We start from the raw sequence: 15,777 nt of genomic DNA on the forward strand, positions 1-15,777 counted from the left end.
CTAGCTGCAAGGCAGTTTATATTTTTTTTTTTAAAAAAATCAATTGGTGAAAAGGATGGGCAAGGAAGAAAAAGCATGGGGATTGAGGAGACAGCAGATTAATAGCCTTGCGTTTATGTCAGTTTAATAATAGAGCTGTCACAATAGGAGAGATTTACTAATTGCAGAGTCATTTGCTATGGATTCCCATCAAGTTGCCATTTAAATCTCTGTGCAGTTTTTAAGATGGCTTTTGAAACGAGGGAAGGGGGGAAGAAGAGACGATGCCCACAGTACTTAGGCAGCTAAATTTAGGAAACCATTGTGTTTGGCTGCAGATGAACAAGTAGATGAGGAAAACAAGGAAGAACCCAGCCTTACCACAAGCCAAGCCCGAAGGTAGCTGGTACTCATGTTTGTGTCACAGAGCCCCCCCTCCCCCACACATACATGCAACAAGCAGGTCTTACACCCGTGGACAAGGCTCTGACCTCAAACCAAGCCCTGGTAAGTTTTACACAGCTTTAACCAGTGACCTACTAATATCTCCAGCATCTTCTCCCAAGCCCTGAGCTATAGCTCCAGTGTGTCTTTTCATAGACTTACAGTCAGCACCAGTTTCAGGGGCAAAAGCACATTAAAAACCGATACAAACAAGTCACCATCTCAGCATCGTCAGCAGGAAGAATCAAGCTGATCCTTCTTCTAGCTGACTTTAAAGTGAGCTCTGAGCTCATAATTCATATTTTCTCACCAAGCAAATCTTACATTACGCAGTGCTTCAACCTGAGGCATACACAGCTATTTTTGTTGTGGGAGCTTGTTGAAGACATGAATTAGTGAAGAACTGCCTTGCATGCCACATCTATGACTCAACTCCTCTCCATTGGGTCCCTGAAGACACCGATGTCAGCCCTGGAGCATTTCACAGAGCTATGAGTGCTCAAGGTCCTCCATGGAGCTAGGGTTGTAGGAAAACTGGGCAGGCTGAGCAGTCTTCCCAACAAAATCTCCCAGGGAGAGCTGTTACCTGGTTGCAATACCTCATTCCAGTTGAGACTGATGTTCCTGAGCCTTGACCAGAAAGCTTCCTGGCACAGCCCAGGGTGAATGCAAGCCAGACCAGGTGCTACCAAAAAACTTGACAGATAAGGGAACTACAAGTTAGAGAAGACCGCTCTGAATCGGGCAAGGCTTGAGCCTGGAGCCTTGCATCTTTGAAGAACACATTGGCCCTCAACCCTTTTGGGAAGGAAAAGAGGCCATCAGTACAAGCAAAAACAGCTCCATGTCCTCAGGTGAGCACAGAGTCAGGAGCCCTTTTGCCCTTGGACACATCAGTCCCTGCTGGACTGGTTCCCCCTCAACATAAAAGGGGTGACTGTCCTTTGCCTCCAAATTTTTGAGCTCACGGCTATGGTGGAGGAAGCAGCTGGCAGGCGCTGCCATGAACAGTGAGGCTCCAGGAGCACAGCGTGAGCAGAAAAGCATCCTGCGTAGGTCTCTGTTTGAGGCACGGGGAGATGGTGCAGGAGATGGGCTGTTTCAGAGCCCCAGGGCCACACTGCCATCCCCTCTCAGCAGCAGCCTGCAAAGAGGCCATGCCTTCTGCGTCATAGCTCAGTTGAGATGGTGGCATGTTATAACAGCAAAAAGGCTGTTTTAATCTTTTTTTTCATTAGGGAAACAGGCTCTCTTGGAAGTTGGGTCAGGGCTTTGCCTTTGCAGATCATCAACAATTAGCAGCCTACATGAGTGCACGGTGGGGCTTTCTAGGCATTTCAATTTTACTGTCATTTAATAATCACCAGTGACTCAGAGACTGCTTTCCTCCCACATACTGCGGCCCAGAACTCTAGTTCTTTTTCATCCTTTTGCATCTACTGGTATGGAACATGAAAATCTATTACACAAAACTGCTTTAGAATTGCGTCTGCAGCTAATCCGACAGACCAAGAGCATGATTTGATCAGGTATTACGTTTGGGGCTGTTCCCAAGATTGCTGGCCAAATGCATCTGCAAAAAGGATGTTGCATAAAGGCAACAGAAGGCTTTTCCCCACATCATCTTCAAGGATAGGACAAGACAGCATCCATCCCTGGCATCTTAGCCTTGCTACAGCTGTTTCTAAGTGGTTTCGGTCTATGAGGAGCACATTTAGACATAGATGAGATGTGTTACATGGCATTCTTTTTTTCCTCACAGAGGCACAATCGATCCCCATTTTGTACTTAGTAAAGATAAGATGGCTGAAGCGTAATTGATTTTATAGGATGCTCTACCATAAACACTCCTAAACAGAATTCAGCTATAATGAACATACAATACAAGACAGCTCTTTATTGAGGCAAATGTTGTTTCCTAGGGACAAGTTCAGATCTAGGCAGCTTCAAATGTGCTACTCTGCATCTAAAATGAGGCTTTTTAGTCACGTTAAACCAAGCCAAGTGTGCCAACTCATATGTTCCCTATACGTTCCCATCAAGATGAGGGCAACACTTACCCTCATCTCCCTTGTTAATTGAATACCTCCCACTGTGCCTAGTTCACTCTGGAAGACACAGAGGGAAAAGTCACCTCATTCATGGTATCTTGGAAAATCTCTCTTCAGGCTTTACAAAAAGAGTTTGACCTACAGAAGACATTAGCTTCTTATTGTTGCTTATTCTTCTTATTGTTGTTATTCTTAGCCCTTATTGTTGCTTCTGCATCATATCTAGAAGGCTTACTCCTGTGCTCAGGATCTGCAGTCTCTCTCATGCTACTCCTGCCTGAAGTCCCCACCAGCAGCAGCACCACCAGATCCCTCTCGCACCACCACAAATGCCACGGAGGCTCATTAGTGCTGGAGGAGAGCGTTTGCCTGTTTAGACACGTGCACGCCATCACCGTTGGCTCTGGCTAGCAGTGCTCTGAGCTGGCTCTGTTCCAGGAGCTATTCCGATGCACCTGCATGCCTGCACTAGTAAATCCTACTTCAAGCACTGCTTTTGTACACTACCAGATATCACCTATTTATGGATTACAAAACCAAAGGATTTAGTCATCCAGTCTCCCAGCCAGCAAACCAGAGAGCAAACATGACTCCAGCAAACCAGTGGAAAAAGCTTTTCTTCCTGTGAAAATGCTGGGCTTGGGTAGGGCTGGACAAAGGTTAGAACAGTGTTTGACTTAAACAAGTACAATGAGCAAGGGGGGGAGGGTGGGAAGGGTAAACTAGGGAAGACCCATTTTAGAGCAATTCTTAAAACTGATGAGCTGGAGATTTTGGGGAAAATATTTACACATGCTACCACAAAAGATATCAAAACATGATTGAGTTCAGACATGCACACAACCTGGGAAGTTCTTTCACAGTTCCTTCAGTTTACTTTTGCTTTATGGATTGGTTTTGGTCAGGATTTTCTCCCCCAGCCATGTTGCCAAAGTCAGACTGTGCTTCAGTCTTACCTTTTTTTTTTTTTTTTTTTTTTTTAAATGTCTGGAGTGGGGGGAAATGAGGGAAGGGAGGAGGGGAGCCTGCTGGAGATTACAGCCTGCTGACCATCTGACAACACCCTACTGAGTTCAGCCACCACATGCTAATACACAAGCACTGACTGATCAGAAATTAAGTAATTACAGCAACCTAGAAGGTTAATGGCAAGCTCCATCCGCCATCACCTCATTAGAGGAGAGCCATAATATGGACACTAGCATTGTAACTGATTAGCAGAGAGAAACACCAGAGACATGCTTGATAGACTGACAGATTTAGCAGGCCACAAATCTTAATGAAACTGCATAAGATAGCTACTCTTGAACCCCATCTGCAGCAGGATGAACGCCATGAGAGACAGCAGCATGCCTGAGACCAGAGCATGGTTCTGTCTCCAGTTTTACAACTCCCAATTTTTCCTTATAGGAAGTAAAATTGGAGGGGAACAACCCTATTTTCCCCACACCATGAGATGTTCCACAGAATAAGCAGTTGTCCATTCAAGATGACTTTATTGTTGGAATCGAGGGCATCAATGAGACCCGGGAAGTTCTAGTGAAGGTTACATATGGTCTTGCCTAAAAGTGCACAGGTTGCACATCGATCTACAGATTTCAGACTGTTCAGTACAGTTGTGCAATGGATTTCTCTTTTGACACAAACTAACCTCAGCAACACATGCACACACATAAGGTTTCTTCCTGAGAACGTCTTACCCAGGACGTCAAGCACACAAAAAAAGCACACCCTTCCCCCTAGCCCAGCAGATGTCTTCTCTGTAAGTACACTACAGTTCAGAAGTAGCCTTACCCTTCTGAAACTTAACCGAGACAGTTCACAATGTTCAAAGATTCTCCATTTGGGAGAGGGGAGGGAACACTCCCCCCCCCACACACACACAGTAAGCCTAACCAATTTTCAACTGCTTGGTTTCCCGTAAGCTGGTCCACTTCCCAAATCCGCAAGTCAGAAACATTTCCTTGGTGTAGAGACTGAAATAGCCAACAGGAAAAGCTGTCGACAATAAGCAAGTGTTCTCAGGATTGCAAACTGAGGCTGGGAAGAGAGGCTGAAGCACAGCAATACAGACATTCCCGTTGTTTCCCTGCCATGTAGTTGCAAAAACCTTCCAAGTTTAAAGAAAAAGACTGTGAGGGAAGAGAAGCTCTCACGAGGGTCACAAACGGCATAACTCAGTAACTAAACCCACATAGACACGACATGTCTTCTGTGCCTCAGTTGTCTTTTAAAACTTTGATCTACCTGGACTCCAGTTCTGGAAGACCAAGACCATCATCCACCATGCTCCTGTACAGCCCTGAGATCCACTGAACAGGGGTTTTAATTTGGAGCAGCCCTGTTTCATTTTTCCTCAGTACTGTCTATGAATTCCCTTTGTACAAAGCTTTGAGGTTGATACTAGCAGACAGGGTGAATGGTATCCCTTACCTTAACAAATCTCTCCTGGGAAGTGCTCAGAAGCCTGGCAGACTCAGGATGTCATTTGTCATAGCATCCAAAGGCTTCACGTGGGATAGAGCTTTATGCATGTCGGGCAAGCGAGTCAGTAGCTCAGGCAGGTAGAGGTTTTCAGCCCAAGCACTGTACCGGTATAGTCACATTTATACCTGCAGAGATGTAGCTAACAGCATAGCCTCAGGGTGGACATCCACAGTGCCCTTTGGCCTCAGTCAAGTGGAAGAGGACAGTCCAGGGAACCTGAGCCACGTCGTATCACGCCAGCAGCGCCGGAACGAGCAAGTCAGCTGGAGACATGCATCAGCTTTTCCCTCCAGCGGGATTTGTGGCAATGCGAATGCAGACAAAGAGACTTTTGAGGAGAACAGGACCAAGAGGCAGAGGGGCTCCCCAGTTCTCCTAGGAAGAAACCCACTAGATCTCACATGGTGATAAAGAGGTAGAGGTGAGTTTAAGACCTCCAGGCAACACTGTCAATACTCAGAGACAGGACAGCTCCTTTCAGAAAATGGTCTGGTCTCAGATCAGACCTCGGTGCCTCTCCACACCTCAGAGTAGGTGGACAACGGGAACAAACGGGAACAAGCCTGCCTTGCTCACGTCCTTACCTGGTGGTAGTGGGCAAAAGAGTCCGCATGCAGGTGCCAGCAGCGTCTGTGCTTGAAGGCAGAGTAGAGTGCAGAAATATCCTCGGGCACCTGAGCTCTGGAGGGAGATGATACTTCACTCTCCCCTTGGCTAAGCCTGGAAAGCTCTGCTGGATATTCAGTTAGAGTTGCACTGCCTGGCAACTGGCTTCAGCATCCAGGCCACATGTGCAGCCCACGTACCCAACTCTGGGTTTGTATTCCAGCCTAGGATCCAAGCAGCCAAGGCCCAGGCACCTCCCTGCCTCATCTGTGGGCACCAAGTATACTAGCTGATCCGAAATTAAGTACTCAAGAAACTGTGCATGTCCAAGGAGAGGAAGACCCTTACACTCACTCAGAGCTTGGCCAAAGCTCAGGCAGGAGAGGCAACTACAGGGCTGTAATGCGAGTACGAGTCTCCCACACCCCAGAATAATCTGAAGGGACTCTCAGCACCTCAGAGCGCTGCAGGAAACCGATCCCTCAGCAAGGGGGACTTCAGACACTCACATAACGTCATGCTTCAGTCTCTAGGTAGGTTCCCAGAGGCAGCAGCAGCTGAACTAATCCAGGTGACTACTTTCCCTCAAAATTGGAAGAGGCGATGCAAGTCTGTCTCTCCCCATCATCCAAATCCAAAATTCATTTAAAAGCTCCAAAGGTCACATTTCTGCATAGCCTGGAAGTACCAACACCAACTATCAACACGTTAGCAGAAGGCAGTATCCCACCGTGACTATTCCAGCTCCTTCTAGGCAGTATCACGAAAGATGCTCTCAAAAACGCGCCAGCACTAATAGCCTGCCGAGTATCTGCTAGGAAGACACGTCCATTAGCAGTGGCACCTCTGCTAATTTAAACACAAACAGGACCTGTGATCTGCGTTTACATCACTTGCACGATTTAGAGCAGACACCACTTGGAAAGCCCACCCTCACGTATCATTAACAGCACCACTCAAGTCATTGTTCAGCTGCTAATTAAGAATCAATTGATGTTTTCAAGCCTAACATCAATATTAATATGGAATTTTTATTAATGACAGCAACATCTCTGTAGCCAGAAGCCCACAAGAATAGCAGGAGTGCAGAGCTGACCTCTCAAAGTGACTGGAGAAGGGGATTGTCTTTTATATATATATGTACATGTGTGTGCGTGTATATACACATACACACACATACATATATGTATATGTGTGTGCATATTATACATAAAAAATATTATCCTCCTCCCCAGATAATTTCAGGGCTGAAGCCCAATCAGAGAGAGTCACATTTCTGCCAACAGCCCAGCGGCTACTGTAGCTCTGGCTGCTGTCAGTGCCAAGGGTAAGGCCTGCTCCCGTTTGGCAGGTCCACGGGATGGAAAAGCTCAGGAGCCACGAGCCAACTCTGCCCTCTTGTGATTAGTCAGGCTCAAAGTCTCCATCAGACCAGTTGCTTCTCAGCAAGCTGGGAAATGCCCCAAATGCCAGGGGGCTAGAGAGCCTCTCAGCCCCGTGACACACTGGGAGCCCTCAGGTAGGACCTCGGGTGAAGGATCTCTTCCTCCCTCAAAGCCATGCAACCACCAATTTCATCTACACTGCATGAGATCTGCCTGGCAGCCTGCTGAACAGCTGGGAGGAATAAACCAGCTAATCATAGCACTTTAGAAATGTATGATGGGCTGTCTGCCTCCTACCAAAGGAGATGTCCAGCCGCAAAGAAGGCAAGTGATGGGCCACGCTCTGGTCTTCAGCTGACTAGCTGGGTCTCATACGTCCTCTTCCACCCCGAACCTGGGATTCGCCTCACCCACCATGCGTCACAAGGAAACAGGGCTTTTCTCCAAAAGAGCTGCCCATTTCTGGCAGCATTTGTGCCTGCTAAGTGTATGGATTATTGCCCAGGGTCAGCACCTCCCTGGAAGAGCTGCAGCTCACTGAGCGCACCCCCCGCCCCGAGTCACAAGCTGCTGGACAACAGACTCAGCAGCTGGGAATCCAGTATGGGAAGCGCTTGAGATAATTCATGCTCCTCTTCACAAACAGCCCAGGCCTCCACTTTGCTCCACCTCTTGCAAAAGACATTTAGTCCCACATTAGGGAGAGCCAGGTACCCTGCCCTTGCCTTAGGCCGCAGTGCTGCAGGTGCAGGCTATCTGCAGCAAGCCCAGCAGCAGCTTTTTATGGCCCAGGCATGCCGGCTGCCTGAATCTGCAGCATCAGCTTCTCCAGGCCAACCCATCTCCGGAAAAAGGAGGGAGAAACCTCTCCCCCCCGCCACATCCCCATCCTTTCTCATTCATCCATCCTCAAAAGCTAAGCTGGCTCCACGAGCTATTCCCACGTGTTACATCCCAGGCAAGGCAAGGCAAGAGCTGGCAGAAAAAACAGACAGGAAAAACGCTCATTTCATCACCTGCAAAATTCTATTTTCTCCTCCCTAAAGGGAGCAGCACTTATTTAGGAGGCTGCTTGACCAGGTCCTGTACACACAACAGTGTGCCTGAGGATGCGCAACGCAAGCCAGCACTGCGTTCCTTCCACAAGCCGTTCTTTGCTTGCAGCGCGTGATGCTCCACGAGGGAGCAGCATGTACTTTCAATTGAGAGCGTTAGACTCCACAACCCCTTTTAAAATGGCTAACACAGGGCTGGGGGAGGAAGAGAGCAGGAACAGGAAAGGATGCAGTTTAATGTGTTTATTCTCACGCACACACAGGTTCAGAACATCATCCTGGCATGAGAAAGGTGCTACTGCAACACACAGCAGACTCTTTCTTTGCTTTGCTGCCTGTATGGGATCCCCTACCAGTTCAGATAGCTGCTGGACAATTACCAAAAAAAAAAAAAGAGACACACATAGAAGAAACCCAGGTGTCAGGGAGAATCACGCCTCAGAGCTGATTTCAACCCAGCAGCCCAGGCTCTTCAGGAGCCACAGGGCAGGTATCAAATCCTTGAGCATCCGACTTGACCATCACGATAATCTGTTGATAGCCTGACTGAGCACTGGATATCCCTTATCTTCTTTTTTCTAGCCTTTTGCCAGGATTTTTGACAAGATTATCCTTTGATGCATGTCTTTGCAGCTCCACTCATGCAAATTCTGCAAGTCACAGAATTCACATGCTAACTTTAGTCTTAAAAAGAAAAAAAAAACACACTAAAATTAATATCCACCAGCATCTAAAGTCAGGCCTTCTTGAAAGCACAGAGCAGCCAGCTAAAAATGGACGAGGAGACGGTTAGGACAATTTGCACAAGAGCTTCCTGAACCATGTTATTGATTACGTTAGGATTAAGATTACACAGCATTACTTCCAACTGAGCCTCACAGCCAGGCCTGCCAGCCCAAACCCCTGCTAGATCACTATACATTAGCTTTCTGATGATGGAAATACAAAACGCTCGCCTGCAGTGGCAGCTGTAAAGCCTTTTAGCTGGTGGGGATCTCAACAGAAAGTTTTGTAGTGGGCTTGTATATATGGATATGTGCACAAGCATAATACAGCAAGGGCTTAGGAGAACAAGACTGTACAAAACAGTACAGGCTATAGCGCAGGCTATTCACTGTCAAGGTAATGCTAAAGGGAATATTTAGTAGTTGTATGATGGAAAATGAAAGATGACCACTGCCTTGTACAGGACCTTGTAACTGCAGATGAGCATGGAAAGGAGAAGATAGAAGAAAGCTGCAACGTGCCTGTCACTGTGAGCTTGGGAATAGCCCATGAAATCCCCACCACAGGCTACTGGGCAGGCACATGAATGCATGAGAAACCGATAACATCTTTAAGTGTTAGTAAAATATATATACAGATGCACACATTGTAATGTATATATACACATATATATATATCTCTCACTCTGTCTACAGAAGCTTGTTATATACCATCTCTGTTGCCTTAGGTTGCCAGTGCACGTCACTATTCAGATACAAACGACAAGGAAACGTTTCAGTAAGGTTTTTTCAAGTTCTGCTGGGAATGGGGACATCGTGGGGTGCCCTCATCAATGTTGTGAGCATGAAAGGAAGTAGTAATAGAAAAAGAAAAAAAAAAAAGAGCATGCTGTCACCTGCAGCAAGGGTTATTCTTCAGGGCAGTCAATGACTTCTGGCAGGGTTGTTTCCAGGGGCTATTTTGTGGAAGGACCACTGTGACAACTGCCCAGTTCCATGCTGCTCAGGCCTGGCCCCGTCGGGGCAGCGGGACTTTGCCACTGAGCTCGGGCAGCCTCAGGCCGGCATTTCAGCTGCGACCTGGAGAGAGACTTCACGCAAGCCATCCCTTGCTACTTCCGATATATATTTGCTCTCTGGTATAAGTTACTTGGCTATCGGCCAAACACCTTTCCTCCGCTCTGCTCTCCTGATGTTTAACACATAGACATTTTCTGTGTCACTGGCTAATTTTGCAGAGTTTTGTAAGCTCCCCCCCTTGCCAATATATTGGGGGGAGACAGAGCAAGAATTCAAACTGACAGATTATTACTTGCTAACTGCCCTAGCCCCTTAAGATGCACGCACACAAACACACACTCATACCATACAAAGCAGCTCCAGGAATTAGCATGGAGTCTCAGGTCTGTCAAACACAATGAGCAGTGATTGATGCAGCCTTCTAATTAATAGATTTTGTCAGGAAAAAGGAGGAAAATTATAACACTGCCCAAACTACTGCAATAGTTGACAGAGCCTGGAGAGCGAACTTCCTCATTCCTCCTCCTCTCCAAGCCAGTCTTATACAAAGCCTTTCCGCTATGTTTTGCGGTTTCAAATACTTGACTAAAAACACAGTAAAACCAGCTGCACCATCTCACTCCATCAAAACCTCTCTCCCACAGCAATCAACCAAAAGGCTGGCTGAGGCTTGCAGGAGAGTCTTGCAGATCAAAGCACACAAAGGCTATGTAAACACACCTGCTTTCCAAAAGGCTTGTCTATGTACCTCTCGATTACCTCCTTGTCCAACCCAGGTCAAAAGCAGATGAAAGCCAGGCATTTAGCAAGTAGACCAAGCTGCTACAAGACTTCACTTCCAAGCATCTTACTTGGCCCTGTACCTGCAGCTGCCTTGCCCCAAGCCTTTAGTCTCATCCCACAAGCTGGGGTGCCAAGAGATCAAGGTGCCAACAGTGTCAGCATCATGGCCAGTGCCTCTGGTGGAGGCTCCCACATGCTAGACATCCCACTGTTACCCCTAGGGTACACAAGATGAGCTAGCTGCATAAGGCATCTTTCATCTGAGCGTCTAAGAGTGCTGTAAGAGAGGCGATACGGAGGCTATTACCAAAACAGCTATTCAGCATCCACAGGGTATGTGCTGGTCACCTCCAATTGCTGAACGCACACAGCGGTGCCAGCCCCAATGTCGAGCTCTGAGCGAACAATACGATCCCAGCGGCTGCATGGCCTCATCCCCAACCTGCTGCAGGGACAGGAATGAACGCTGTGGCAGCGCAACAGCTTAGCCCCACTCTGCTCCCAGCCAGCATTCACCTGTGCCATTGGAGATATCTTGAGCACAATGTTTCATGGCCTTTTCAATTTTTCCCTACCAATAATGGCTTCTCCAGGCAAAACTAATGGGAAAATCCAGTTTTAGCTAGAGTTCTCCCCTACCTGCATACACTAACTCCGATCTCAAAGCAGAAGCAGGGGAGGAATAACTCCACCAAGGAATCCCTTTAATGACTCGAAAAGGGCACAGCCCATAGAGATTCTCAAAGTACGTTCTGCCGCTGCGGACGCCCACAATCAGGGATTTCAGTGAGGGGATGCACCGTATTTGCTGTATTTAGTTCCTCCACTGAGGGATGCATTTCCCTCCTGCTTTGCATCCACGTAGACATTACAGAGCCCAGTCTCCCACAGGCCCTGGCTGGTCTCCAGAGCACCTTCTTCAGGGATGCTGCTCTCCTCCTCAAGAGCACCAACACTCAGCGCTTTAACCCCCTTAAAGCAAGGATCAGGTCTACAGCTCAGAGACTTCCGACCTCCACAGACAATTTGCACGTGGAGTCGAGATACCAAGTGACATGGGTACAAGAAGTTTAGCACTCACTTACAGCCCTCACATCCCACCATCAAGAACAAACTCCAGGCTGAGGAAGCAAGCACAGCTAGCAGCACATGGGAAGCTTGCTGTACGAGCATGCAAAGGTGTTTAAAGTTCTACAAGAGAGTTATTTAAGATGAGTTGTCGAGATTTAAGGTCCATAGGAAAGCGGTAATTAGCAGTTGGCTGCATAACATCCACTTTCATACAGCTTGGGAGCAAAACAGCAGAAGATGAGGTAGTAATTGTCAGAAGATTCAGAAGGAAGAAAAAAAAAAAACTAAAGAAACAAACAAGAATAAGGCTTTGTCCAGAACCCCTAGGAAATAGCCGAGTTTTAATTTCCACAGATTTCAAAGGAAGTAAAAAAAAAAAAAAAACACAAAAACAAACTTGCTGTCTTTAGAGGATCCAGATTTGATGTCCTGCAAACAGCTGTGGCCTGTCAGGGGTTTACTGGAGACTATTTCTATTGCAACCCCTCTCCCCAGCCTGCTCTGACACACAGACAGGCAAACCAGCCAGCAGCCTCAAAGCAGCCACAGGTTTTACCCTTCTGTAACAGGACAGGAGCTCACCTAAAGAAACTCATGCTACAGAGGAAATGTCAAACTACATGGGGCAAACACACGGAAAACACTGCAGAACCAGCAAGATCATACCTGTACCAGAGCCAGGCTGGCCAAAGAGCTTTTTTAGAAGTCAGACTCCTTGTCTTTTTGGGGGAGTCTGGTATTCCCAACATGCGGCACGCAAAAGGTTTGAAAGGCTGCAACTAAGCCTTCAGTTCAGGAACCAGCAACATGATGTATTTTAGAAGAGCGATCCAAGCATCTGGCCTCTTTACAAATCCAAACTTCATCGACATTCACAAGGGAACGTCTCCCCTGTCCCCCTCCCTGCCTCCCACCCCAGAGGTCTGGGGATGACTGCCGTCCCTCAGCAAACAGCCCTTGGTCCCCAGGTTGCTCTACCTGAGCCAGTTTCTCTGTCACGCAGAGGCTACGAGCACGGAAAGCCTGTATAATTTAAGCAAGCAGTAAAACATCCAGATGAAAAGATTATTCAGTGTATTAAAATATCATTATGGCAAGTCATTGCAGTGTTAGGAAGTTAAAGCACAAGGGTAATAATTTAAGATCTCTGGAAAAGAGAGCAGTCCAGCTTGGCTGTCAGCACAGCACGTGGATGCCATCTGTAAGGCAGATGGCAGGTAGACCGTATGAAAAGGATAGAGGAGCACTGGAAAGTATTTGGCACGGGGCAGCACTTTCCAGTTGTTTTGTTAACCCTATATATTTCATATCGTCTTTAAGTGTGATCCTTAAGGCTGTTTTTTCTAGTCTTGTTGTGGCCAGTCAGGCAGGAATCAAAGATTTAAGAGAGAAAACAGGAAAGTCAACAAACAAAAACTAACACCACAGTAGACCACCAAAAAAAAAGAGAGAGAGAGAGAGAGAGAGAAAGAAAGAAGAAAAAAAACAGTTACTTCTTAGGCTAGTCCAAGCCTCCAGCAGGCTCGCACCTCAGCAACAATTCAGTCGCTTTGGCAGCAGCCAGCGTATACCAACACGCTCCCTGTACACCACTGCCCTAGTCTCCATCTCCACACCACCCCAGGTACACCCAAGGAGACAGCTTCCCACAGCCCTTGCGAGTGAAGCATTTTCCCACCGATCCCCAGCTTCGGCACCACGCACAGTTTTACCGCGCTGCTGCCTTCAGAGCATCTAATCGGTACCATCTCACCAGCAAACACTCTCAGCCACTAACAAATAAAGCTTAAATCCACTGCTATTAGCAGGCACACCCCAGATCTGTTTATAGGAATAAGCCTCCACAGGAAATCAGCCTCATTATTAAGAGCTTGTAAGCAGGAGAGGAAACAGCTAGACCAGCTTCTTTTCTCCTTCCCAACTCACTTAAGCAACATATCGATACTCAGGCAGTCAGGAGATCACAAAAGTTATTGTTCGGTTAATGAACAACGAGCCTCCAGATCTGCAGAGCAACCTAAACACAAATCTCAGGCAAGCATCTCACAACCCATCCTGATCCCTCATAGGGAGATTAAAAAAAAAAAAAAAAAAAAGGTAAAAAGGTTAATTAAACCACAAAAACAAATGAAGACTCCAATTAAGAGTACAATTACCTCTAACTGCCCTCCATCGCAGGAAGGTCTGCAAGAAGTGCATGCTCTTTCTTCTCAGCCCCAGAGGCGGTGGCAGCATTGACGAGAACTGGTCTGCTCCACCACTTGCTCATGCACAGCCCAGCATCCCCAGGCTCCTTCCACCCGCGGTGCTAACTCGGTCCAGCCTCAATGAGGTGCACCTGGTCTGCTCCACTAATCACTGATGTGGAGGCTGAGGCTCCTCTCTCTCATTCTCTCTCCCTCTCCAAATAAGCAATTAGCATGAATAATTACAGCTCTGATGGTAATATCCAGCCACCTTTGAGCAAGAGGGAAAAGACTGTAATTAACTCTTTCTTAGGGATCACAGGAGGTTGAAACAGCTCAGGCCTGATTAGCTTCTCCTGGGACACCTCCTGGCTACCAAGGAGCCCTGAAGAAGGGTGGGTGGGAAAGGGCAGGTAGCATCCTTTTGGAAATCTCTCCAGCAGACTCATTTTTAAGCATCCTCTACCCCAGCAGATGTTAGATGTGCAAATTTACATGATGGGAAGAAGACCCTTCAGTTTCCTCTCTGTGTGCTTAGTCAGTAGTGGGTCCCCCACCCAGAGATTGCCCACAGCATTACACCGCAACAAATCAGGGCTTGGGAGCAGTTCGTCCACTCCAGGGATGTGCCGTGACGATGCACGCTCGTCCAGTCTACAACGGCAGGAGAGGTGCCGCAAGCCCCGGTCAGGGCTCAGGAGACCCGAAGCCACACCGGGGAGGGCAATGACACCCGCCGTGCCAAAAGGCTCACAAAAACTGGGTGCAAAGATGTTCCCGCCCTGAGAGCTTTCTTCCTGCCCTGCGCCTGGGCTGCAAAGCTAGGACAAAAATATAGAAGTAACGCAAGGGAGGACTCGCGGTTGAATGCAGTGCTCGGGAGGAAGCTGGGGGAGCTCTGCCTTTGTACCCAACAGGCCATGCTCGCTTCCCAAAGTCCCCCGTGGCAGGCAGACGGGAGAGGCATACATTTACGTCCTGCTCCCCCAGCAAGCAAAAAGGCTACCATCACACAAAAAGAGCTGAAGTGAGTTCAGAGCCTACAACAGACAACGATCCTCAGCATTAATTGCCCCAAATTTTCAGAGGCACTGGGGAGGGGGGGTTAGATGGTTGCTATAACATGCTCTCTTCACGTTATCAGAAAAAGTGATTAATAGAGTTGTTACACAATCCTGTCATGCTTTATTGCTATTGTGGTGTCTGGAGAAATTATTAGAGAGTGCTGCAGTATAGCAGTTGGGTACACTGCCCTCCGAACACCGACGTCTCTTAATAAAAGAACACAGATTTTGTTAACCTCTCTTGTACTCTGCTGGCCTGCAATGTGTAAGAGCAGAAAAATTAGCGTGCTTATGAACCCTTACCACTAGCCTTGGAAAAAGTACTGAAATTTTTATAAGTCTCCAAGCATTTAAGCATTAATTTTCATGTTGTAAAGACTCTACATAATAATTATTTTATTTATGAAGTCAAGGTGCTCACGGCACCATGCAATATGATAAAGCAAATTAAAATGCAATAAAATATTTATTTAGATAATAATTTGAGAGATTTAACAATTTTGTAAGTGGGACTTTACCAAGATGTTGTACATAATGAGTATTTTAAGCTTGCTTAGTTCATGTACCATTCTATTATAGGACCATCTTTTTGGTAATTTCTTGAAAAACGAGCAGATAGACACATACATAGTCTGAATCCTACAAATGATTACTTATTTTAATTTCTTTTCACTGTGAACAGTTCCACAGGCATGAAGTAGACTAGCAAACAGCATAAAGTCAAGCCTATGGGTAGGGTTCCAGGCTTTCCAATATTCGATAGTAATAAATTATATGACTGATATGACATAATGATTGTGATATGGGAGTCTTAAAATGCTGTTCTGCTATGGAAAAAAAAGCGTGGGGCACCTACACCTATGCTGTAGTCCAATGTAAATTCAAGAGTGGGTCCAGTTTGAAAAAGAAAAGAGTATTTTT

The 15,777-nt window shown here is 46.9% G+C and overlaps 1 protein-coding gene across 8 annotated transcripts in view; it reads right to left on the bottom strand.

Moving 5' to 3' along the window:
- GRIP2 (glutamate receptor interacting protein 2) overlaps positions 1-15,777 on the bottom strand; it is a 306,845-nt gene that overhangs the window by 107,950 nt on the left and 183,118 nt on the right. For 2 of the 8 annotated variants that reach the window (XR_693324.2, XM_068907125.1), the window contains exon 1: positions 13,763-13,886. The exons of 3 other annotated variants lie outside the window; for them this stretch is intronic. Coding sequence is in view for 4 of the 5 variants with exons in the window: in XM_068907125.1 (XP_068763226.1) it covers positions 13,763-13,841 (79 nt within the window). In the remaining variant the exon portion in view is untranslated. Of the gene's footprint in view, positions 1-13,762; positions 13,890-15,777 lie in introns of those variants that run through there. 3 more of the 8 variants (XM_009669297.2, XM_009669296.2, XM_009669301.2) reach the window with 2 other exon arrangements.

Source organism: Struthio camelus, chromosome 14 (assembly GCF_040807025.1).
Source record: "Struthio camelus isolate bStrCam1 chromosome 14, bStrCam1.hap1, whole genome shotgun sequence".
NCBI lineage: Eukaryota > Metazoa > Chordata > Aves > Struthioniformes > Struthionidae > Struthio > Struthio camelus.